General features: G+C 35.6%; 1 protein-coding gene across 5 annotated transcripts in view; it reads left to right on the plus strand.

Annotated features, from left to right (window-relative positions):
* The window catches only part of PCGF5 (polycomb group ring finger 5), a 65,738-nt gene extending 45,997 nt beyond the window's left edge, over positions 1-19,741 (plus strand). For 3 of the 5 annotated variants that reach the window (XM_056494701.1, XM_056494702.1, XM_056494700.1), the window contains 6 exons: positions 102-161; positions 3,511-3,659; positions 4,766-4,864; positions 6,031-6,120; positions 8,004-8,063; positions 10,175-19,741. In XM_056494701.1, coding sequence (XP_056350676.1) covers positions 102-161; positions 3,511-3,659; positions 4,766-4,864; positions 6,031-6,120; positions 8,004-8,063; positions 10,175-10,222 — 506 coding nt within the window. In that variant the 3' untranslated portion in view covers positions 10,223-19,741. Of the gene's footprint in view, positions 1-101; positions 162-3,510; positions 3,660-4,765; positions 4,865-6,030; positions 7,802-8,003; positions 8,064-10,174 lie in introns of those variants that run through there. The other 2 variants (XM_056494704.1, XM_056494703.1) reach the window with 2 other exon arrangements.
* Positions 19,742-24,426: the final 4,685 nt, after the last annotated feature.

Below are 24,426 nucleotides of genomic sequence, written 5' to 3' on the forward strand. Positions count from 1 at the left end.
TTTGGGAACTGTTTGGGTTGGTGGAGGGACTATGGCTATTTCTAGTTATATTCCTGGTATTGATTTAAAAATTCACATTACTGTTCTTTGATATTAACTAGAGGAACTGCAGCGAGAGATTGAATTTTGGAAGAAAAACAAACCTCAAGAAAATGGACAAGGTGATGATTTTTTCCCTCTCTCATCTGTGTATTAAGTGACACTGCTTATTAAGACCAGTTTCTTCACTCACACAAGTACATTTTGTTTTCACTGAATTTTAAGATACTACAGAAATTTGTAGTAAATCTGTGCAAATGTATGGGGCTTCACATACTATTGCTTGTCTATCAACCAGTTGGTTAACAAACTCTAGCTGTTTTACCATTATTTTTATTGGCATTACCCTAGGCTCTCACTTGCAATGCTCTTTCTATTGTCCAGCTGAGTTCTTAATTCTCTCAATAGAGCAAGACACAGAATTTTTTTGCAGAGTATTTACAAATTACTTTCTGTTACCAAATTTGACCATCTGTTTAGTAGGAGGTTGTCAAGAATTAGTTATGACAAGTAGTAAAACAGTTTTCCACACATTTTAAATAATTGTTTTATATAGATTCCACAATGCTTGCTTTCTTTCTCTCTTTCTTTCTTTCTCTCCCTTCCTTCCCTTCCTTCCCTTCCTTCCCTTCCTTCCTTCCTTCCTTCCTTCCTTCCTTCCTTCCTTCCTTCCTTCCTTCCTTCCTTCCTTCCTTCCTTCCTTCCTTCCTTCCTTCCTTCCTTCCTTCCTTCCTTCCTTCCCTCCTTCCTTCCCTCCTTCCCTCCCTCCTTTTTATTGGGTTTTTTGTTTGTATTTTTTTGCTTTGTTTTGTTTCATTTTTGTAGTTTACCCATTAACTTTGAACTTCAGTGTTGAGGTGCTAAGTGAGGACTACATGCAGCTGATTTTATGCCTCTTTAATTTGACTCAGGTTTTTAATACCATAGCCTATTTGATTTAATTTTAAAGAACTTTTGAAAGACTCTGCTAAGTTAAAAAATAGCTATTTTCAGTAAAGGGTAACTGTCAAGTAAACTTCTTATAATATTTTTCTGCATTCGTTTCTTTATAATGTCTTCTTTTCAACTTCATAACATTTCATTTTCCTTGTCACAAGTTTTGTTGATTTGCATTTGGCATCCATTGTTAGGGACAATATTATTGTCTCTATTATATAAATAAATTAAGAATGCAGAATAGTTTAGATGAAATTATATTTGTTTACTGCAGTATACTATGTAGTGGATACCTTCAGTTTTAAAAATACTTAGAAAATATTTTTGTGAGATATAGACACTTCTTGACTGTTTAGAATTTGTCTTCTGCTATATACATAGAAAGAATCAAAAGATAATTTGCAAATGTAGAATGTGACTTACTTTTGACCAACTTACTCTTCTGGTTCTTACCTTCCTCTCCTAATTGAATGATAAACCTAGTGGAGGTGAGTTATTAAGTGTAGTGAGAGCTTGGACTGTTTTTGTGACTGAAAAGAGGGCTCTAACAAATTTTACTTTTGAGTAGCTACAGATGTATCCAACTCCATTAGTGACTGTAGCCTGGGGCTATGGAACTTTGTCTCTCTAAACCATTTGAAAATCATGACAGCTCATTGAGACAAATTATGAGCACTTAACCTATTTTCTGCCATAAACAAGCATTTAGAATCTTGCCTGGGAAGAAATTATTTGCTGAGAATAGTTTCATTTAGAAGAGACTGTTTCAGTTGTCAATACCATGCCCTGCAACCAGATTGTCACTGTAGTTTAAGAGTCTGTCAGTTATGGCCTCTGCCACAGGTCACAGCACAGTTCCTAACCTAAGCATCTAAGAGATGGAAAAAAATCCCAGTACTTAACATTTTCACGTATCAGAAGGAAAAAGCCCCAGACAGTAAAGCATTGGTGACTCCTGTAGGAGAGTGGTTACCAGAAAGAATTGATGAATGATGAAATACCATGAGAGTATTTTTTCAGAGAAAAAATATTCATTGGTGCTCTCCAGCCTGAAGAGAACAGGTGGATAGCTTGTGACAGGTGGACTGCACCTGCTCAATTAATAGAATTTTCTTCTTGGACTTTCAGAAAATAAAAACTAAAAAAATCTGTAGTTTGATACTGTAAATTCTCATAGGAAGGTGATGGGAGCAAAATGTACGTATGATGCACATTCAGCTAAATGTGTCAATAGCTAATAAGGACTTGAGGATAAATCTTTTATAATTACTGAAAGCTTAAAAACTGTGAGAGAGAAAAGTAATGAATATAGCTTAAAACTCATCTTGAATATGTAAACGGAACAAAGGCAACTAATTACTGTGTCAAGAAACTTAGTCATGGCTTGGTTTTTATTAAAGTTTACATTCTATTTTCTCATCTGAACTCTTCTAAATTCCTTTAGAAGTCTGGTAAGTGCAGGAAAGTAGCAGAACTTGATCTGAAAGTTTTTTGAAAAACATGAAAGCAGCTTATCCAAGTTAATTGTGATGGTGTTTTATTCCAACAGAGAGCAGCCTTTGTTTTAAATCAAAATAAGTAAGTTGGGGATACAGAAAAAAACCCAAAATGTATACAATTAGATTATTGTATACTGAACTCTAAATCTGTAAAACTTACTCCATTTTGTGGTTATTATTTACATATGTTGCAGCCTTATTTAGATGTACTTGCTAGTCTTAGTATTTGAGTGCTCGACTTTGCTAAACCTTACTACATTATACAAGATATATATATACCTTTTCTAAAGAGTTAGAATTTTAAACCAGGAACCAATAGAACCTGCTAACAACAGAGTGAAAGGGGATAATGTGTTGCATGCAATTATGTTCTTTGTATAAGCTCTGCTAAAAATACACAGACCTTTCCTCTTTTCTTATATATCTTCTAAGGGGAAATAAGTAAATATGTGGCTATTTAGTTATAAAATCCTTCTGGAGAGAAACACCTGGAGTTCTTACAGTGACATACTTAGATCTGGGTAAAAGTAGATGAAATCTAAGGTTTAGTTTACCTTGTGATTAAATTACAGGAACTTGTCTTCACTGGATTATTGTGACAGCTAATACATATCAATTAGCCATGTTACTTTGATGTAAAAGTATTGGGATAAGTTATTCCACTATTGATTTTAAAACATTATTTTTGTCACTGAACTGCCACACTATACACTAGGTTTACATGTCTGAGTGATTGTGATGCATGCACAGTTTTAATTTTTAGACATATCAGAAGTAGATACCCATACCCAATATAGTCCATCAACTAATTATTTTCTGTTCCATAGAAATCTGTTGCTTGCATATTGCATTAAAATTTCAGTATAAAAATTTGTTCCCAGAGATTTTTAAATTGGTCAGTTTAAGAAGGCGCTGAATTATAATTGTGTAAATTTAATTTGAAGAAAAATTGTGGCTCATAAAAATGCTGTATTTTCTTAAATATGTGATTTTTAATTACTTTATACTTAAAAAATATGATCTTCATATTTTACAGATGAAAGTCCAAAAGCTGATAAACCCAAAGTAGATGAGGAGTGTGATGAAAATGAAGAAGATAAAGACTATCACAGGAGTGACCCACAGATTGCAATCTGCCTCGACTGTTTACGCAACAATGGGCAGTCAGGAGATAATGTCGTCAAAGTGAGTAGCAAACATGCTGTGCTGCAGTTATTGATGACAGAATAGCATCTTATAGGAACCATTAAAAATAAACCTTAATCTAGTGACCTGTTCCTACTTCCATACTTATTTAGTCCTTCCCTTCGAGGCATTTCAGTGCATCTCTGGAATTTTGTGAAAAACACAGTTCTATACAGAAAGGCATCTGTGACAGTGGAATTTTTGTTAGTGTGTGGATTATAGTCTTGTAGTCTACAGCCTTTATGGTATATAACTGCATTACACAACAGATTACAGCACACCACAGAGGTGTTTATAAAGGTAGCTGTAGGTGAGCTGCCTCATACCTTCAGGATTACTGTTTTAACGTGCCAGAATGAACCTGCTTATCAAATATGTGGCACCCTGAATGACTGGGATCCAGATCTTCTGAGCTGTAAACCTGATTCTGACTCTGATGTGTTGTCTGTGGCCTTGGGGAGATCTTCAGTCTGCAAAATGTGTAGAATAATACCTGCCAATTGCTGCTTTAAGAATTAGGGACATTTGGTTTCTATTCCTGAAGAGGATTACCTAACATACTGAGTCTAGAAGAAAGTCTTTAAAAATCACCTTACATTTTAACAATGTTTTATTAAATTAAAAATGGAAGAATAAAAAGAAAAATATATTTAAGAACTCTTCTAATAAAATTACTTATATTTCTGTGTTTTATGTTACAAATATAACTTCGGGGGTTCTTAATACTTCTAAGAAAAGCAACATTTTTTTGACCCCCAGCATTACTAAGACAAACACATAGATTACTTAAATTCTTCTGGGTGTTTTCATGGTTTCAGTGGTAGCTGGGTTTTGCTTTATTCTTTCCTTCCTTCTATATCTTTTAGAAATATCTTTAGAGATGGGTCAAATGTACTTCTTTGTCATCTTTGTCATCTTTAAATTTTGAAAACAAGTGAACAAAAATGAATCTATGGTGTCATTATGAATTAGAAGACAGTGCAGTAAAATTGGTCACTGGTTGAAAAAATTATTATTTCCAGCTGTTCTTGCACTAAAGATTACTCACATTTTCCAGAATTTCTAACATGTTTTTCTCTGATTTGTTGCTGTTTTTTTTGCTTTAGGGCTTAATGAAGAAATTTATCCGCTGTTCTACTCGAGTGACCGTGGGAACTATCAAAAAGTTTCTCAGCTTAAAATTAAAACTTCCAAGTTCCTATGAGGTACATTTGAAAGAAAGATGTATTTTTATTTTATTTTATTTTATTTTATTTTATTTTATTTTATTTTATTTTATTTTATTTTATTTTATTTTATTTTATTTTATTTTATTTTATTTTATTCTATTTTATTTTATTGTATTTTTATTTCCCATAAACATAATATATTTCTATGAAATTAAATCATGTTTGAACCTGCTTTCCCTCTTTCCAGGGATACAGGAATTTAGACTGAAGGGCAGCCTATCTCTTCAGCCTGTTGTCTTACATGAGCCAAAGGCTGCATGAAGGGCAGGCTGCCCTTAGCACCAGCAGCAGCCTCCCAGCTTTGGTCAGGGGTAGGGCTGAGTTAGGTTTGGTGTACAGGTTATAACTGTACAGAGGAGTTTGTCACAGTGTCATGACATGCTGACCAGCCTTTTTGGTGTCATTTGGTGTTTAATCTGTCTGGTACCTTAATGGCTTGTTTTACAAAGAATGTGCTTACTTCAAAATGTTGACTCTTTTTTTGTCTAAAACCCAGAAATCATTATAGCTCTAGTAATGAAAACATTGTTGAACATTTGAAGTGGCAGGCAGCAGTAAGATGCTATAATACAGACATTTAAACTAGACATTTTTCACACTGAGATCATTGTTTATCTCTGTCTTTAGCTTTCAGTTAAGGGATGTTTCTATACTTTGAAGTGCATTTTTCTTGTAATTTATGATTATTTTTGAACTAATTCTTGCAATTTTCTTTACAATCTGTTTTTTAATTTAAATTACTGTACTTCTGGTTTATATCTTTGGGTTTGAAAGAGCACTAGCATAGCAAGGTGGACTTCAAAATACAGCACAAGGCTTTCTCTTCAAACAGAGACTGTGTAGTGTAGCTAAATATAGGAAATGTTTGTCTGCTGGTGATTTCATACCTTAGTAGCAGACTTCCTTCTGTCTGCTACTTCAAATAAAAACACAAAAGTGAAAAAATACCAGTTGAATACCAGTGTACAAAGTAGCATATTGTCAGCATGCTGTATTCATCCAGGTTTGATATACATGTCTGATGGAATTGTTATATAATGATAGGAGTGGAGGGATTAACTCTGGAGATACACTTAGCAGTTCATTTAGACATTATAATTCTGCATCCCCTTGTCTTACTGTTTGTTCTGTTACATTTTAAGCTGGATGTACTATGCAATGGAGAAATCATGGGGAAGGATCATACTATGGAATTCATCTACATGACAAGATGGAGACTAAGAGGCGAAAACGTAAATGCTGTTACATTATTGATAAATGATGTTTTGGTACATTTATTATAGAGACTATACATGCTTTCACATCTTAGGCCTGAATGTAATCTATGACCCTTCAAAAAAACTCCTATTTAAGAAGGCCTTCTGCATGTTTTCTCAGTTTCTTGTATAAAACCCTATGGGTGAAACCCTGCAGCACATACATTGTGTAGATTCTGAAACTTCAAAATAGCTGATGTACAATGTGTACATGCAAGTTCTGCTCAGAGTTTTAAATAACTGAAAACCCAAGCCCTTGTTCTTTTTCAGCAAATTTGCTTTTGGTGACCTTTTGAGTTACAATAGTTGGGGAATCTGCATCCAGCAGTTCTTCAGTAAGAACCTATTTTATTCAGTCAATAAACTGAAAGTGACACTGAAAAGTTACTGGTGAAATCTAATTGTTTTATTACTGTTTCTGTTAATATATACATCTATTATTTTTTTATATGCTCTATAACAATAACATTCAGATCACAGCCAGATGTCTTTTCCTTGCTGCATGTGTATACTTTAGAATTGCAGTATTTAAATTTTTAAAATACTTTTTTTCAGGACTGATATTCACTTGGGTTTAGTGCTGCTTTGTATATTTAATTTTTTTGGTTAGAAGTCCTATCCCCTTTTCTTCTCTTTCTTTTATGCATTTGTTTGTGTGTGCCTGTTGATCGGTCGTCACTCTTTATTGCTTTGTAGTATGGAAGTTTGTCTATCATGACTAGTGGAGGCTAAATTGGAGTGCAGCTAAGGTTAAGCATTTAACATACCTTAATGTACTGATCTGAAGAAAATCTTAAATTTTTCTGTTATTTTTTTTGTTTTAAGCTTCCTAGTGCTTAGAATAAAAACCACTGGGACACGGGCAGAGAAGACAGAGGATTAAACACACTGTAGAATTAACAATTCACAAGTTTCCTAAAGTTTCACCTTAATCTGAAGCTGGAGGGGAAAGGATAGGTTTTGATAGGAATTAGGGATGTCAATATATATAGGCAAGTATTCTAGAAAGTAATATTGCACTGAAATTTGGTGATTGCTGAAACCCCAGTATTGCGTGAGGAAGGGAGCTCTAGGTAAAATTTTTTCCAATACTGCCTTGAAACCAGTGGATGTTTGTTTGGTTTGCCATCTTGTGTCTTTGTTAGCATTGGCTGTCCTATTAGGAGGTGTTGAGGCAACAATTGCAGTGATAGTGGAATTTTTTCATGGCATTTCATCCTGCAGCCCTTGCCTACAAATGGACTTTTGGCAGCTGTATGAAATTGGAGGCAACAGTAACTATGATCTTGATAAAAAGATATTTGCACTAAAAATTTTCAAAAATCTCAGAACTATAGATTTTTAACATTTAGTGAATGGATAAGTTTGGTTAAGTTTGTAAGTGTATTTTTATACACACAGTATAGCCAGGCATGTGTTCATCTTCTCTTTCATGTAGTTTTAAATCATTCCCCCAAAGTCAAATATGATTTTGAAGATGAACCTTTAAAAATTCCATTGTGCTGGTAATAAATCCAGTAATATCTAGGCTTCTATGATTTTGTTTTCCTCAATGAAGTTGCAGTGGTGATTAATTACCAATCTCTTCTTCTGAATGAAGATCAAGTGAATCCATTATCTTCATCTCTGGTACTATTGACCATGAGCTTTTACTGGCGTAGCTATGGACCTTACATGAGATAGACAAGAAAAGGGAAAAATTGTCCAATTATTCACTAAACAAGTCTTGTCTGTTTTTGAATAAGTAGATTTATTGTAGCCTTTACATTTAAAAATTTTTTTTAAAATCAATAAATGGTAAATGTGTATGTCCAGCTGTGGATGCCTCTTATCTGATCAGAAAATCATCTCCTTCGCAGTTTCGGTGCCAGAACTGCTCATCTTCGCAAGTCTGCTCACAGGATGGCACTTTCTATCAGGTAAGAGGCACTCACGACTGTACATATTACAGTCATTAAGGTCCTGTCAGCACCTCCATTGGAATTCCACTTGTGGAGTTTTTATAATTCCTCACTACAAAGTGCTAAAACTCTGTGAGCAAGGTCTGAACATTTTCATTCCCACAGCACAAACTTTATTCAAAGGATTTAGGAATTTTTAGGACAGTTTTTGTGGTTTTGTTTGTGATTTTTTTTGAGAGATATCACTCTGTAGGTTGATACCCATATCAGCCTCAAAGGATTATCTACCTCTTCCTATCTCATTCCTCTAACTAAGCAACATTGGGCAGTCACTGGCAAGGGATCAAAAATGAAGAATGTGAATTAAGAGATTACACTGGTTTCATCTCTTTATGGGAATTCATATGTCCTTTTTGATGGAGTAAAAAAATGTTAGATTTTTCTAAACTCTGTTTCTTTCACATTTTTAAAATTAGAAATTGAATAATCTCTAGAAGCAAAACCTCCAGAACTGCAAACTGAATCTGGTTTCAAAGTTTCACTGACAAATCTGGTTCCCAAACAGTATTCAGTTACCTCATTGAGAATTTTGATTCAAACTGATTTCTAAAAGTTACTTTGCAACTTCAGAATACTATTTTTGTCTTGAGTAAAAAATTACAGCCAGTGGTAGAGGGTCACTCCCCACTAGTGATGGAAGTTAACTACTGCACTCGTGCCTCCTTCAATAATTGGAATTGTCCCAGCATAGTGCATTTGGTTTGTACAGTTCTGTGATTTTGTTTGCTAAAACACTGAGCCTCACTGGTTTACTTGGCAGTTTCAGTGTAGTGATTCTCTGTCTCTGCCTGTGTGCACTTCCGATTAGATCTGCACACTTTTTATACTCAAAGTCAAAAACCATGTGAAACAGCATTTAAATTATATGGTAGCCATGTCCTGGTCAAAGAAAAAAATTAATCAAAGACCAAGTAATTTATAACACTGCAGGTACATGTTTGTTAATTGTACATGCAGAATACACATGGTGCTCCCTGTTGTCTCTCCTAAATACTCCTGGTACTGTTAATACTTCTGGGTTTACCTTGTGATTTCTCTGAACTCCAATTTGTAAATCCCCTGCAAGCGTGACCAGTTCAGTTCTGGTGATATTTCATTACCATAAAAGTGAAAAAAAGTTTATTAACTTTGTAGTTCTCTGAAGCTGTATCTTTGTTTCTTCACCTCTGTTGCATTTGAAGGATAAAGCAAAATGTTTCTGGTTTTAATGATAGCTTCTGTAATAATTCTTTATATTTCCAAATTTGGAATTACAAAACTTAAATTAGCTTTGTTTCTCGGTTGTATGGCAGAGAGGCATTTAAGGCCATACAGCTAGTGAAACAATGAGATTTGCATGGGTTTTATGCTATAGAAAATATCCAGGATGCTAATGAAGTTAAGAGGAAAACTTGAGACAAATCAAATGCTGACAGACTGAAAAATAAGAGGTTGAGTGAAACAACAGTTTGAGCAGCTAGTGCCCAGATATTCTACAGCCCTTTTGGGAAATCCGTCCACTCTTGCCTTCCATTCCACGAGTTCTATCCCGTTTAGGGATCCAAGAAGCTGATTTGCTTTTGTTTTGGGGTTTTTTTCCCCTCAGTAGGAATTAATAAAAATTTATCACTCTCAGAAAACCAACTGGCAGCAAATTGACCTTCTTTATACTTTAGCTAGGGAACCTCTGTATATAAATTTCAAAGCATATCACCTGTAAATATACTTTGGTTTAGAAAGTATAAAATGTCAAGATTGCTTTTTATCAAAGACAGCAACACAGAAATAAGACTTGTTTGAGGACTCCCAAGTATAAATGTTATAAAACATAAATATTGAAATATATAAAAGCAGATACAGAAACTGTATGTCAGTGACAAATAGCTTATAGATTTGAAGTACAGGGATGGATTTAACTGTTGAAATGTATGGAATTATTTCACATAAATTGTCATATACATCTGTCTTAGAGATAAGGTCTGGCTATTCTTAAGGTAGTCTTTAATTGCATTTTTTTGTATTGTTTATGAATCATGTCTTCATGCTTTCTTGTCTGTTTTTGTTGTTGTTTTTCCCTTGCTTGTTTTCAGTCTTACCCTATGGTACTTCAGTATCGACCTAGAATTGACTTCGGTTAGACCAAAGGGCCAGATCCCACTGAGATGAATCCTGCACTATTTGTTTACCCATCGACAGATTGCACAATGAATGGATGTGCCTGGATTGGGGGGACACAGCCAGAATTTCAGCATGCAAATAAGGACATTGTCTTTCTTAAAATTGTCAGTTGCATCTCTGTTGTTTCTATTAGAGCAAGCCAAGTGCCATTCTGCTACTGAAATGTGCATAAGATATTTGTGTATCTTAAGAGTGTGCTGCAAATCATAGCCAAAATCATGAAGTGTACAGTCAAGACTCCAAACCTATGGAATATTTTTGCTTGCGTGTTAGAAAATTTTTCTGGTCCTAATATTGATTACACTAGCAAAATGGCAGAGTGCTCATTCATGTAGTGTTGCAGTGTCACACACTATTTTACTGAATATTGTTGTTTAAATCATAGAGTACTGTAAAAATAACTAAGGATTATACCTTGACAATATTTTGTATAGAAAATTTATTTAGAAGAGAAGTGGTGATTGGGCCACTACATTTTCCTTGATAAGGTTCTCAAGGGTCCAGGTATAGCTCACTCATGAGTGTGCAACAGTCCTTTTGCAGTGAATGAAGATTAATTACACTGAACAAGAGATGTAGAACTTGATAATTCAAAATTGTAATTTTAAATCTTCTAAATTGCTAATATTGCTTAAAAGCATTGCAGCCTTTGTGATTGCACTTTCCGATGGTTTCCCTGAGGTCTGGAATTTAGCTGTTTTTGGAAAAATGGCTTCTGGTCAGATTACATTTCTTCTAATAAAGCCTCCATAAAAATGAAGGTAAAATAATATAAATGTCTATGGATCAACTAAATTCTGCTACAAAATTATGACCAAGGCAAAATTTTTCATAATTATTACTTTTCATACTAAACATTTCCTTTTAAGATTGAATAGAGGTCTATAATATGCTAAGACAAAAATAATATATAGCTTTAATTACATACTGTATCTCTTGTGACTATCTGGCTTTTAGAATTCATTACAGAAATTTTCATTAGTTAAAGTCACGTCATAAAACTATTTCCATAAAATTAGAAGTAATGCAATACTGAAGATTAGCAGTCTGACCAAAATAATTGTTCAGGTCATCTTTTTTTTCCTAAGACCTGGTAGTGCTGGATTTAAAGTGATTGTTGCCTTAGGTATTGCAAGCATGATGGTTCTAGTATGGGGTGTTTCTTGGGTTTTTTGGTAATGTTGCAGGGAGCATAGCAATGTGTATGTTTTCTGTCTTCCGTTGTTTTTGCTTAAAAGTCAGTTGAGGTTTTCTGATCAGATTCTCTGGAGATACTTAAAATTCAGTCACGTTATGTAATTTCTACTTAGTACATGCCTGCTGGTATTGTAGATAGCTGTTTACTTTCTTTATGCCTTTTACATACAGCAAAAAGGAACCAAATCAATTTTTCACAAGCTACTGTAGAGTGAACTGATCATTCTTAGATAGACAAAGTGAAAATTCTTTCTTGGGATCAAATACAAAAGATAGGTGTAAGGCTGTAATTCCTTGGTAAGTTTATGTTCATGTACAGTGGTATGTTCTGTAGGAGAAATAAGCATGCTGTGGATTAAATCTGGCCCCTTTAATGTTGCTAGGAGTTCTAACATTGATGGCTCAAGGAATCACATGTAGCTGTGTTGAATCCTACCAACCATTGCACTCCAAAGCCCTTATGACATGCAGAAATCAAGATGCTGTTAGTAGCAGTCTGTTAAGGAACCCTGCCATTACAGGTCAAGGTTGCACATATTGTGCAGATGCCAGTGGAACTGGGAAAGGAAAATGTTTAGGAAGAAGCTGCTGTCCCTTTCTTCAGTGTGCTGGCAAATACAGGCACTGCTTTGCCCAAAAACAGGCAGGGGTGCACGTGCTGGCTGCAGGGAGCAGACATCCCTTTGCCCACCCAGTCTGTTACGTGCTACTTGACAGAAAGAAGATACTCCTTGTAGGGAGGGCCCGTCTCTGCAGAGTCTCTTTGGAAAAATAGATTCTTTTTATACCTAGAAGTCCAGCTCATGGAGCAGCTTGGAAGAGCAGAGCATGCTTTCTGATTGAAAATCATTCTTCTCTTTAGCATATACAGTTGTTTTGTACAGTAGAAATAGGATATTATTTGTAAATATTTACATGCACATACAAATTACACCTTGCAGTTTTTATACATTTCATGTGTTTTTATACCAGAATTTTCACTGTAGATTTTCTTGACATAAAACAGCTATTTCAGTTTATCACAAAACTAATGCTAGGATGCTTAAGCATAATTTCTGCTTGGTTCAGGGCACAATTTTTTTCTCAACAATTGTGTGTGCTGTTTTGAAAAAATTTCAACAGACTTGTTTGTAAAAGACAGGAACATGTAAGTTTTAATCCATCCACTAACAGGATCCTTAGAATAGCACTCTTTTGCCTTGGCTTTGGAATGGCAACTAATAGAAGCTTTCTTTGACTGTTTGGTAACTTCCTTTATTCATAATTCAGAGAACCATGAAGTTTTTCAATCAGAGTTGGACATTGGTTTTGATTCATGGTATTTTCTTGATGCAAGTTAAGGCTAGATTACAGAAGGCAAATCTTCGTTTTAAGCATGGAAAATAGTGACAGATCTGAATCGACGTTCCTGGCTGTGAATGGTGGCATTAAATGTATATGAGCTAACCACCTACACTTTATGCATTTCTGATTTGATGGCATGGTGCCTGAGTGCTGCTGTAGTTTAATAGTTTTTGTAAAAGTAAAGTGCCAGTGAAATACATATCTTAACTGGGCAGCTTGTGCAACACAGGCATTGCCTTCTTTACAGGAAATTTTCACTCATATAGTACCTATGTGCCATGTCTCTACAGATACAAAGATTTAATTCATTTGTGCCAATTAAGAGTATCTGAGCACCATAGGAATATGAGAATGCAGATTCCTGTGTGCCAAAGATGAGGTAAAGTGAAATGAGTACCTAGGCCTTCCCTTCAGACTGCACCATATGCCATGCTAGAGTAGATGCCTGGATAAAGTCACACTTCCTGAGCATTTCCATGACAAAGTATCACCACTGCATCCTTGTAAAGCATAGGAATATAAAATAAGTGTTGCTGCCACTGTGTTTCTTTGACTTTCCCACATTAGCAGTATCTAACTGCAGAGGGACCTAAAAAATTCCACACTACTACCTAACCTTGCTGTCCCTTATTTAGCATATTTGGTGCTGCTTGGGTTTTTTTTTCCCTAGAAGTGAAAAACTCATTAATGAAAATCATAAACAACTTTGTTGTGCATAACTGGTTGCTGCATTTATCTCAGAACAAGCCGTAAGCTAGAATTTAGAAGCAAGATCCTGTACTATCTCAAACAATATGGAATTTAGATGATTAATCAAGACATGTATCTTCCATGATGCATTACTACATTCCTGGAAGCTAAGGGCCTAGTCCTATGAGGGATTTTTTTTTAATGAAATACCAAATAAGACTGCTACAATAACTGAAGTGACTCATCACTATAGTAGGTATTGTTCACATGAAAGCTTTGGGGATTTGAGTCTTGGGAGTATGCAGTGCAAGAAGTATTTGTGCATACTCAGCTAGCTTGCAGTTATGCAAAAAAAATTACAAAAGTATTATCTTGACTTTACTGAAAATGTTACACAAAGTGAAGTGCCTGATTACTAATACAGAATACTTTTAAAGCCCATTATTTTCATTTGACAGGGTAGTATTTGCTTCTGAATTTTATCTATGGTCTTATACTTTCAGCAAGAATATATCATAAACATAGTGAATTGAGAAGCTTTCGTGGGGAAAAAAAGGATAAAAAGAAATGTGTTCTTTTAGATAATTTAAATTAAAACTACCCTATCTCAATAGACATATTAAAATAAGTACTTTCATGTTGAAAATATTCCATTTTCTGCATGAGGCACGCTTTAATTCTGGATCTCAGTCTTTTTTTCTCCATAGGTTTCAGCAATTTGACTTGACTTTTCTGCTCTGATCACAAACAGTTCTAGTGTATCTTGCAGGAGAAAAGAGATTGATCCCATTACATTTAGATAGGAGCTAGGCTCTTACTGCAGACAAAATAAATAATGGTCCAGAGTTTCATCTCATCTCTGCCATGAATAACTGTTATACATGACTTTGTGAGAGAAGTAAGCAATTTTTCCTTCTCTGCTGTTTAAAAAACATAGGCCATGGCTTAGTCCTTTAATTGAACCAATCACTGAGTTGTCTTGTTCCATATATTTTCATATAACTGAAGGCAAGTATTTATTCACTCCCCAGAAAAAAATCATTCTTGAGAGAACTTGCAACAAAAGGCATAGCATCCAGCTCAGCCAATACTATGTCTGGTAGAAATACTAGAGAACAGGCAGCTGTTCAAAACCAGTCTTTAGTCTCAAAATAAATAGGTTGAGCCTTGTTTATAGAGAGGCTACATAAAATACTGGTTAAGAACATTCACTGATCAGACTAATTTTTGTCCTGGAAAAGTGCAAAGGCAATTAAGACTTACATCCTTATCTAGAAGTTTGGTCCAGTTTCTTCACTTAATCTGGCAGATTGAAGGCATCTCTTTGCTTCCTAAAAAAGTGCATATATCATGCTGCATATTCCCCTCTCATTTTACTTTATGCTTTGTTGACTTATTATTTTTCTCAGTTAAAATATCTAAACAGGCATCCTCTCTCCTGCACTTAATTCTGGGTTCTTACACATCTTTTGGCCATTCCTATACCCCACTCAATTTCCTACCCAAAAGTCAAAACATTAAGGACTTATAAAGGTGGAACTGCACATGAGGTGCCAGCTTTCATTGATCAGGCAGCTCTCATGGATTTCAGCAAAGTTTTCACAGTTCTGCATGTTCAGTCCTTTATAGCCAGTTTGAGCAAGGTCAGGCTTCCACAAGGATATCAGCTAAAAACACTTGTTTGAGGAGGGATTGAACTACTAGAGTGGGTTCCAGGATGAGTTCCAAGACACAAGGGGATTGATTCACCAGAAGGAAATCTGTAAAGTTCCAACTGCACATTTACCTCTAATTTTGTCATATAGGGGTTGTCTGACCTTCAGACCTCAGCTGAAGCATCCCTTGCTGGAATGTCCTTCAAAAGATGGTCTTGCAGTTTTTAAGTAATTTTCTTCATTAACAGATCTACCTATTGATTTCCTTTTGTACCTTCTGTATACACTCTCTGTAGGTCAGATTAAAACCTTAGGTTCCAGAATAGGAAATGAATTAATTAATGAATTCCTGACAGATTCTTCCATCCAAAGTATGTGCCATAAATTTTTTGCTTAAATCAGGTAGCTTTCCCTACAGCTAAGGATGTTGTTTCATTCTCTAATGAGAGATTTGTTTATAATTCTCTAAAACAATTTAGGTCTCTGTGGTCCTGGAGTGTGGCAGTGAAGTGGAGGAGCTCTGTACATGGGTAGAAATGTCCAGGCTATCTTTTGTATTTGCAGAAGGAGACAAAGTTCTGTAAGCTCAGGATGGAGGAGTAATTCTGGAATGAAAGATGTCTGTAAGTGGTAGTTTTTGCTGTTACATTAATTTTAACCAAAGATAGGGATTGGTTTGAATTTGCTTGTTTTTCTGAACCATTAGGTACTTTTCTTTGAAGTAACTTTTATATGTATTTTTAGGAAATGCTTCTAACATGGTTGACAGTTGACAGGATGAGGTGAGCAGAAGTAGCTACTGTGCATTTTCCTTTTTCCTCATGACAGTCAGTGTAAAGCAAAGAGTTGAGAGAAGGTTACTGTACAATATACAAAATGGCTGCACAGTAAAATGGTTTTGCTGCTAGATAACATACTGAGGGTTTTATTACAAATGAAGTTGTAATGAAGATGTTTATTGTCAAAGTGCAAGGCACATATTTTATAATGGTATTCTACTCTTAAAATTCAGCTTTGTATTATATTGAGTATGGTAGATGTTGTTCCTGTTGTCTCCTGAATTTTGATGTGGTAAAATGAAACATGCTCCATTTTTACTGAAAAAATATCACATACTTATTAATTTAAAATTAGTCTTTGCTGTCAGATATTTAGTTTGTTCTTAAAAACTAGGGTTTTTTAAAAATAAACTATTTTTATGGATAATCTGATTGCCTAATAGTTTTAAGGCACCTATTGAATTAATACCAAAGGTAACGCCACCCAGAAATGGACTTGGAATATGACATTGACACTTTCCTGGAGTGCCTGAATGGTCAAGAGTTACCTGGAGTCAATCAAGCAGAGCTGAACCAGTGGTAGTTGTCTGTGTCACCAAGCTAAAGGGTTAGGCACACCTAGCAGTTTCCAAAACAAATTAGAGAAGGAAAGAAACAACAGGAATAGCATTGAGGTTGAGTCAACAGACACAGAGTAGCTCTGAGTCCTAGCTAATGTTCCTGAAGAAAAGCACAAAGGCTTGCATTTACTGATGTGTCTGCTATACCTGGCCTGTGAACTAACAAAAAACTCAGTGTGCTGTCAATCCTGTAAACCTTCCAAAGCACAAAATAGTCACCAAGCTACTTTTGGGGTTTCTAGTCATAGTTCAGTAATTTTTGGAGGGTGGAAAGGACAGATTTGGAGGATAATAGGAAGATACTAAGTACGTTTTACAGATTTTTATAGCTATTTTTTTAGCAAATGGCATTGCTGTCCTTGACGTGAGACCATTGATTAGTAAGAAGTGATTATTTTACTTGTGCAGTATAAAACAGAATATTAAAAAATCCAAATAATCTTGATTTCCTTTTCCAGGATAGTGGTTAACTAAACTGGAAAGTAATAGGTCAATATAATTATCTAGCTGGCTGGAAGATTTCATTCTAAATACGTACTGATAATTTTTTTTTTTTTTTCTCAAATAGAAGCTTCTTAGCATAAACATGAAGCAATGCATCATTTTTTCCCTTATTGCAGACTTAACTATTGAAAGGAAAGTATTTTGCATTTTTTTAAATTAATGCAAAGCCTGAATTTTTGGATGTTCCAGGCTACTGAATAGAGGATATAGAGTAACTCTCAATGGATTTTTGGGGGTGGGGGCCTAAGTGTCCTTATATAAGCTGTGATCCAAGTTAAAAGAAAGGAGCCTATGGTGAGCAGTAATAATGTTCTAATGCTTCCTTGCATTTGATCAGTAGTTACCAGTTTTTAATAAAGCAGCCCTCACAGTACTTAGGAGCTCATAGAACATATTGTGATCTTAAGTTGCTAATTTGTTAAATATAAAATGTTTTAAGCTTTTTGTCAAAAGTGATAACATCCTATTACAAATAAACCTTTTTGTGGTTGTAAAATTTAGCTTATAAATCATTCAAATTGAAGTGAAAAAAACACAGGTCATTGTTAATGACAGTCTATCCTACTATTAAGAATATATGTATTTTTGTAAAGGAAAAGCACTTGTAGATATTTAATCAGTCCAATATCTATGTATGTTAATGTTTTGGAAAAAAAAGAAAACAAAATGCTGCTTAGAGAATCACTTACATATTTTTATTTTTTGTGCTCAAATGCATTTTCTGTTGATTTATGGAATGTTTATTCTGTGTGAAGCTGTATAGTTAGTACAGCTGGGCTAAATGCATTTCTCACCTTAATCAGTTGTATCTGACTATGATAATATATTTTGTGTCCAATCAGAAAGCAATTGCAAAACAGAGGCTTGTGGTGCTGTTTTTCATCTTTGATATTAGCTTCATCTTGCCTTATAACTTTTCTACTTCAGAATAAGTATAAAAAATGCTAACCATTTTTTGTGATGCATGTGTTTCAATGGGCATTTCAGGGTATATCTGGTTGTTTAGTTGAATCTTACGATGCTTACTAACATTTTTACAAGATGACAGAATTTTACATACAGTATTTAATAAACAGTCCCCTGGATGAAAAAGCATGCAAGATTAGTCAAGTTTAATACTTACCTTCCTTCAAAGGAAACTACTGCTGGGTACATGCATGGAATGTGAGTGCATCACTAAAGATTCTAAGAATTTGTAAAATAATATTTTTTAAATTCAGAATAATTCACTTCTTGTAATATTTTGCAGCTATTTGAACCCTCCCTTTCAACTGTATTTTGATTCATCATAATGCATTAACACAGTTTCAGGGAAGAAAAAATACAGTAAAGAATTTTATTAAAGTACAGTAAAAAGTGACAACCATATTTGTTTGTGTACAGATTAGTGTACAATCCAAAATCCCTTTACTTATTTCTGTGGGATTCTACAGGGATCTACTTCATGGGTCTGATGCTTAGTTAAGTTCTTCAGCTTGACCTCAGTGGAGTGACTTTTTCTAATTATCCTTGTAGCTGAGACTTGAAATGAGCCAGACTTCCCACTTCCTCACTTAATTTCCTTTCATGGGTGACTAATATTGTTTAAATTTACTCTTATTATATTAACCTTCTCATAAGTTCTGCAATAATGAGTGTGTACACTAGCAGTAGAATTCATTGGTAGGAACTCAACTGAGTAAATACTTGTGTCCTTGACAAATTGGGGGAGAATTTGACTCAGATTATGAGCACTTGAAATGGCATTCTCTCATTTATGTTCATGCTTCAGAAAGATCTGCAGTTGATCAGGATTTGATGTGTTTTATTACATGAATATTGTCCATTTTTACAATTTTTGTTAAGAACTAATTTCTGTAGTAATTAATTTGGCTCAGCATCTCAGGGTCCACAAAGTAGCAGTTTAAAATCCATTTGATGTGAGTGCAATACCAGTACTGCATGCTTTTATCTTTTGAAGAACCAAATATGTTGTGTTTTGAAGTACTTTAAAAAAACACTGTAAATTTCAGCCTTTTACCTGTAAATTTCACCTCAGTTCTACCAAAGGAATGTGAGGAGTTTTCTAATCTCAAATCAGAGTGTGGCCCTAGACAAAGTGAGACACTTAGAACTGAGTCAGCACTAGTGATCAATTTTCCATTTAAAGATGGGAAGTGCTGGTACTTGGGGGGTTGTGGCAAAACCCCATGGTCATGCCTCTTGATGTAGAGTGAAGCCTGTTCAAACCTGCATCAACATTTGTAAGCAAGATTTATTTTGAAACAACAGCTCATACAAACCCTGAGAATGGACCTCTAGAATCTTGTATATAAATGTATCAGATATGTAATGATACTTCCAATAGTGAACTACCTGTATGGCTCAGTCCTGGTGATGTTAAATTGGTGTTTCATGCTAATGTCAGGAAGGTTTACAGCACCTTTGTTATGGTTGATAACAAATCACAAATTTGGCCTGACCTGTATGCTGCAAGATGCCTCTAGCCCAGCTGGATTAATTTTATGAAAAATCTAGATGAGCAAGAAGTATAACTAATCTGCTTACTAGCACTGAATTGCTCCTTTCTCAAAGCAATAAATATATCCATGTTGTAACATCTGTTGTGCAGCCTACAATACGAGTTGTTTTGTTGCATTGTTTCTATATAATTTATTTTGTGCAATAAAAAAATCTCTGGTTTTATCTGACTTCTTTCTAGTTTGTAATAACATTTGAATTAAAACATTTGCTAGCTTTACATCTTAATCATGGAAGCATGCTGTCAACTCACAGAAGTGCAAGTAGAAAACAGAATGCAGTAATATTCATTACAGAAAAAACAGAAGGTACTCACACAGCCTGATTTCCTTCTAGTTAATGTCATAGAGTGCTACCATTAATTTCCACAGGTGCAGAGTTCTACCTGACATTAAAGTTGTCTGGATTTGGCACCCCATTTGTAAAATACAACCAGGTGGGTTACAGTGTGACTGTGTGCTTGAGGTTTTGTGCTTGAGCTTCTGCAACTTTTTTTTAACGTAGTTGTCTAAGATGCTCCTACAAAACCTGCAAAACCACCACCACATGAGCTCTGAGATGTGGCTCAGATTTGGAAATAATAGAAAGGATTGCTGATTGAACTAAAATTATCTGAGACAAAGTACATTTTGTATCTTCTTGTAAAATCCTTCTATATGTTAGCAGAAAAAAAAAATTATTTGAGCATAAAATGGGAAGGTATATGTAGCACATTGCAATACATATATATGATTAAATAGGATTTGTTAGTTATGGTGCAGTTGGCTGTTAACAGGCTCAGAGCAGCTGTGGTACCACTGGCTGCTCTGTAACCTGTGCAGATGAAGCAGTGCAGCCTCGATGGCTTTCTTTGGACCTTTTTCACGTGGCATATTTGACCTCCAGATTTTTTAAAGGTCATAAACTAATACTTCCCTTCTTCTAAAAGTGTTCTTGAAACCTAAGGTCACTCCATGAAAAAACCTCCAAATTTACATAATGCTTCTACATAATGTCATTACATTATTTATTAAACAGAAATTGAGTTGTATATAAGTGCAAAATTCTGCTCCTAAAAAGGGAACTTTTCCTCAAGCAATGTTTCAATTTAAAATGCAGTGATTAAATTGTTCTAAATCATTACTTTGTTTCAGGTAGCTAAAAAGAGAATACTTGTGGGGAAAAAAAACCCCATGCATAAGAATAGTAACAAATGCCTGATAAGTCATCAAGCTGGATTATGTTTTAGAGAAGGAGGAAGGTAGGTGGTATACAAACAGCTGTTTACATCAGGGGTGTAGCACATGAATTTCCCTGTTGGAACTGTGATTCACATTGCTTTCTACCCTAATTATTTTTGCCTCTTTTATTCTAGAGGAGAATGTGCAATGCAATGTCATTATAGGCAAGAGTAATGTTTTTCTGAAAAAAAGTGCTTTCGTAATTTAGGTTTCATTAAAGCAACAGAAATTTGCTGGCAGTATGTAATATGAGCACCTTGTTCCAGTGGCACACTTCCAACATCTTCATTTGGAAAGAAGACTGCTGCATTCACAATTCATAAAAGCATTGGCATTTATCCCATTAAACTCACAGAGGAAAATAAAACATTCTTATATTCAAAACCACCCTATCTTTTCAAAACTATTTATAGGTAATGGCCTGTCCATTCCTGTTGTACACAAATAATGACAGTAAGTGCACTTCTAGATATGGAGGAACTTAAGAAAAGCTGTACTTAGAACCACTTTTGCAGACAATTTAAATGCCTTGGATTTAATGTCATCCTTTTGTAATGTATGTGTCCTGTGCCCCCAGTGACTTCCAGTCCTGCTGCCCACAGGCAGCCTCTACAGATTTGTGTCCTGGTACATCTCCAGAACCAGCAGGACTTGTTACTAGCCAGTATTCCTCCTTTAATTTTTCTCTCCATGTCCTTCTCAAAGTAGTGTGATTTTGTTTCTAAAATGTGTTTTATTCCTCCCTACAACCTGCTAGGAGTGGTGCAGATGTAGAGAGAGTGCTCTGTGTGCTCTTCATGTTGTGCTACACCCAACATCAGGAGTTGTAAACATCTTAAGAAGTGAGCTCAGGAAAGTTCACTGCTGCTCCTATGCTTTGCTAGTTTATGATGTTGGATATGTAAAGCAGCTCAGTACTCACAAAGAACTCGTGGAGTGCATTTCATGCTACTAAGAGAAAGGGACATACTGCCAATAGTAGTCCTTGGAAGCAAGCAGCATCCAGAGTAGAACCTCTACTTCTCTGAGTACTGCCCTCATCTCCAGTGTGGATTGCTTTATAATGCTAAACAGCAATTACTTCTTCCAGACCCTTTCTCCAAGTGTTCAGCTCAGATTGTTATTCCCTGGTAATCAAAATCCCTGGAGCAAGAGACAAAAAAGGCATGGATCTGTATTGCTGAAGAGTTCTGTAACTTGCAGCAGTCAGCCTACCCTTTTCCACGTTCTGCTGATTGCCAGAATCTTTCTTCTTAGACTGAAAAGGTGCTTCCAGAGTACCTTATAAGTAGGCAAAAATAAATTGCTACACTGCTTGAGGTAAGCAATATGCAACTTGTTTTTTTATTCATTATTTGGAAAAATTACTATAAAAGAGGTCTCTGGCTAATACTTTGAGTGAATGAATCTACATGTTCAGAGCATTAACCATGTAATTTGACTTTTTAAAAAAATTTATTCAGTGACATAAAAAATCGAAAATGTTTGCTAATCAAAATTTTTGTTTATATAAAACTAAATACATACATTATGCTAATACAGCTTATTTAGAGAAGTGATACTATGAAGGAAAAAAATCTGCACTGTTGTTTTTGACCCAGGGCTGCTATAGTTTAATTTTCTATACTTGCTATAAAAACAAGGTGTTATGTCACATCATAATAACAGCATGAAACCAAATATATGTTATGTGGATGCCTGATCCTATAAAGGCTTGTGCTGAAAAAATACTTATGTGCAACATGCAGGATGTGTACATAGGTTTTTAGTGTTGTGGAAATGCAAATTGGCCTGCTGGTAGCATGTTCTCTTTTTGTTTCACAGGTTGTATTTAAAACAAGAAAATCGCTTGGAAAATAGATGTCTACCATTTCAAAGGAACCCAAAGTGCTTTGTAGGTTATGTATTTAAAACATACACATGCAGGAGTGACTTTGCCATGGCAACGTGGCCATAGGTAAAAGTAGAATAGAGCAACTCATCCCAAGAAAGTAATTCAAGTGCAAGAGAAGTGTTCAAGGTAACAGTAATGTGAAATCAGAATTCACACCTAAATGTATTCAGGTCTGTTCCCTGACTTTGGATAAAAATGCCAGTAAACCTTTTCAGTGACTGCACAGTGAGCTGCCTACCATCTGCAGCCTCAAAACACTGATTTCTGCCTGCAGCTCCTATTCTATGCCAAGACTATTCTGTGGCAAACAAATCCTCAGGATAAAAAATTTAAAAAAAAATTAAAAAAAGAGTAAAATGCTTTATCCCTATGAGCCTTAATATAGTCTCAATTCCCAGCACGGTGAAGCTCCAATAATCACTGCTTAAAGAAGCTGACAAGAAGCTAAATTATTCCTTGTAATATCTTTTAGATTTTGAGAAGGAGGTGGATGTGATAGGAGAGCCATTTGTTTTCTAAGGGAAAGGACTTTACACTAATTTTCTTTATCCTGATGTCATCTACTGCTAGTCACAAGAGGAGACTGGCTAAAACCAGACTTGCATAGCCAGTAAGAAATTCAGTCTTCAGCACTGGTAGTTCTCTCTCTCCATTGCACAACAGTAGGTGAGGACAAGAACTGCCAGAGATGCAGCATCACAGAGAGAACCATGTGAAGGCAATTGCACAGCACACCAAAACAGGGATGTGCCAGGCAGCCACAGAGCAGTCCTGAGCCAAGCAGCTGGCCACAAGCTCCCCAGCTGCATTTCTGCAGGACTGTTGGAGCTATTTGCAGCTCTGTGCAAGGAAACTGGCAGCACAGAGACAGTGGCTGTGGGCTCTGAAACCTTGTAGAGCTCAGGTCACTGCCACCAGACTGCCTGTGTACCACACTTCACCTTGGACAAAGTGTCTGTCCATGGGTTATATAGAAAATACTATATATGTGCATTTGTACAAATACTATGTATGTGACCTCTCACCAATAAACATTTTTAACATCACCCACATTCTGAACTGCTGCCAGGTCGAAGTACATAGCCAGCAGATAAACTGTGTTTTCTAAACATCCTCACATTTTGCTACTAGGAAGTGTAGACTTGGTTTCAGCTGCTGTTTGCAACCTGACATTAAGAGTTAGCAAAGAGCCTGACCTTGGCAAACAGTAGAAAAGGCTCCTTTAGCCTTTCTATAGGGCTGCAGGCAGAAGTTCAGAAAACAGGAGACTTGTTGGTGTGGCCTCAGCTTGAGACCAAGGCTGTGAAACCCAGTGCCTGAGCCTGTGGATTCACAGGTTTCTTGTTGCTAAACTCTTTGGGAAGGTCATGGGGAAGGAAAACCACCTGTTGTGCAGCAGCTGTATCCTGCTCTGCTTTTATTTGCCCACAAGGAACCACTGGAATAAGAATGGTGGTAAGGAATATACTGTGGTAAGGAGTGCACAGTTGTGAATATAGATCAAAAGTTTCTGTGGGAAAGTGAGCACTGGACAGTACTTCATACCATTAATAGCTTCTAAGAAAAAATAAAATGTCCCAAAAGCTAAAGCATCGTGGATTGTCACCTGCTGCTCAGAGAACTCATTCAAATATAGTCCTCCCAGATTATTATTTTCATTGACTCTGTAAGTCAGATGTGCTTACTTCCACTTCAGCACAGGATTAATTAAACTCATCTCTAAAAGCCCACAGGTACAAGC

The sequence above is a fragment of the Oenanthe melanoleuca genome, chromosome 6 (assembly GCF_029582105.1).
Source record: "Oenanthe melanoleuca isolate GR-GAL-2019-014 chromosome 6, OMel1.0, whole genome shotgun sequence".
Lineage (NCBI taxonomy): Eukaryota > Metazoa > Chordata > Aves > Passeriformes > Muscicapidae > Oenanthe > Oenanthe melanoleuca.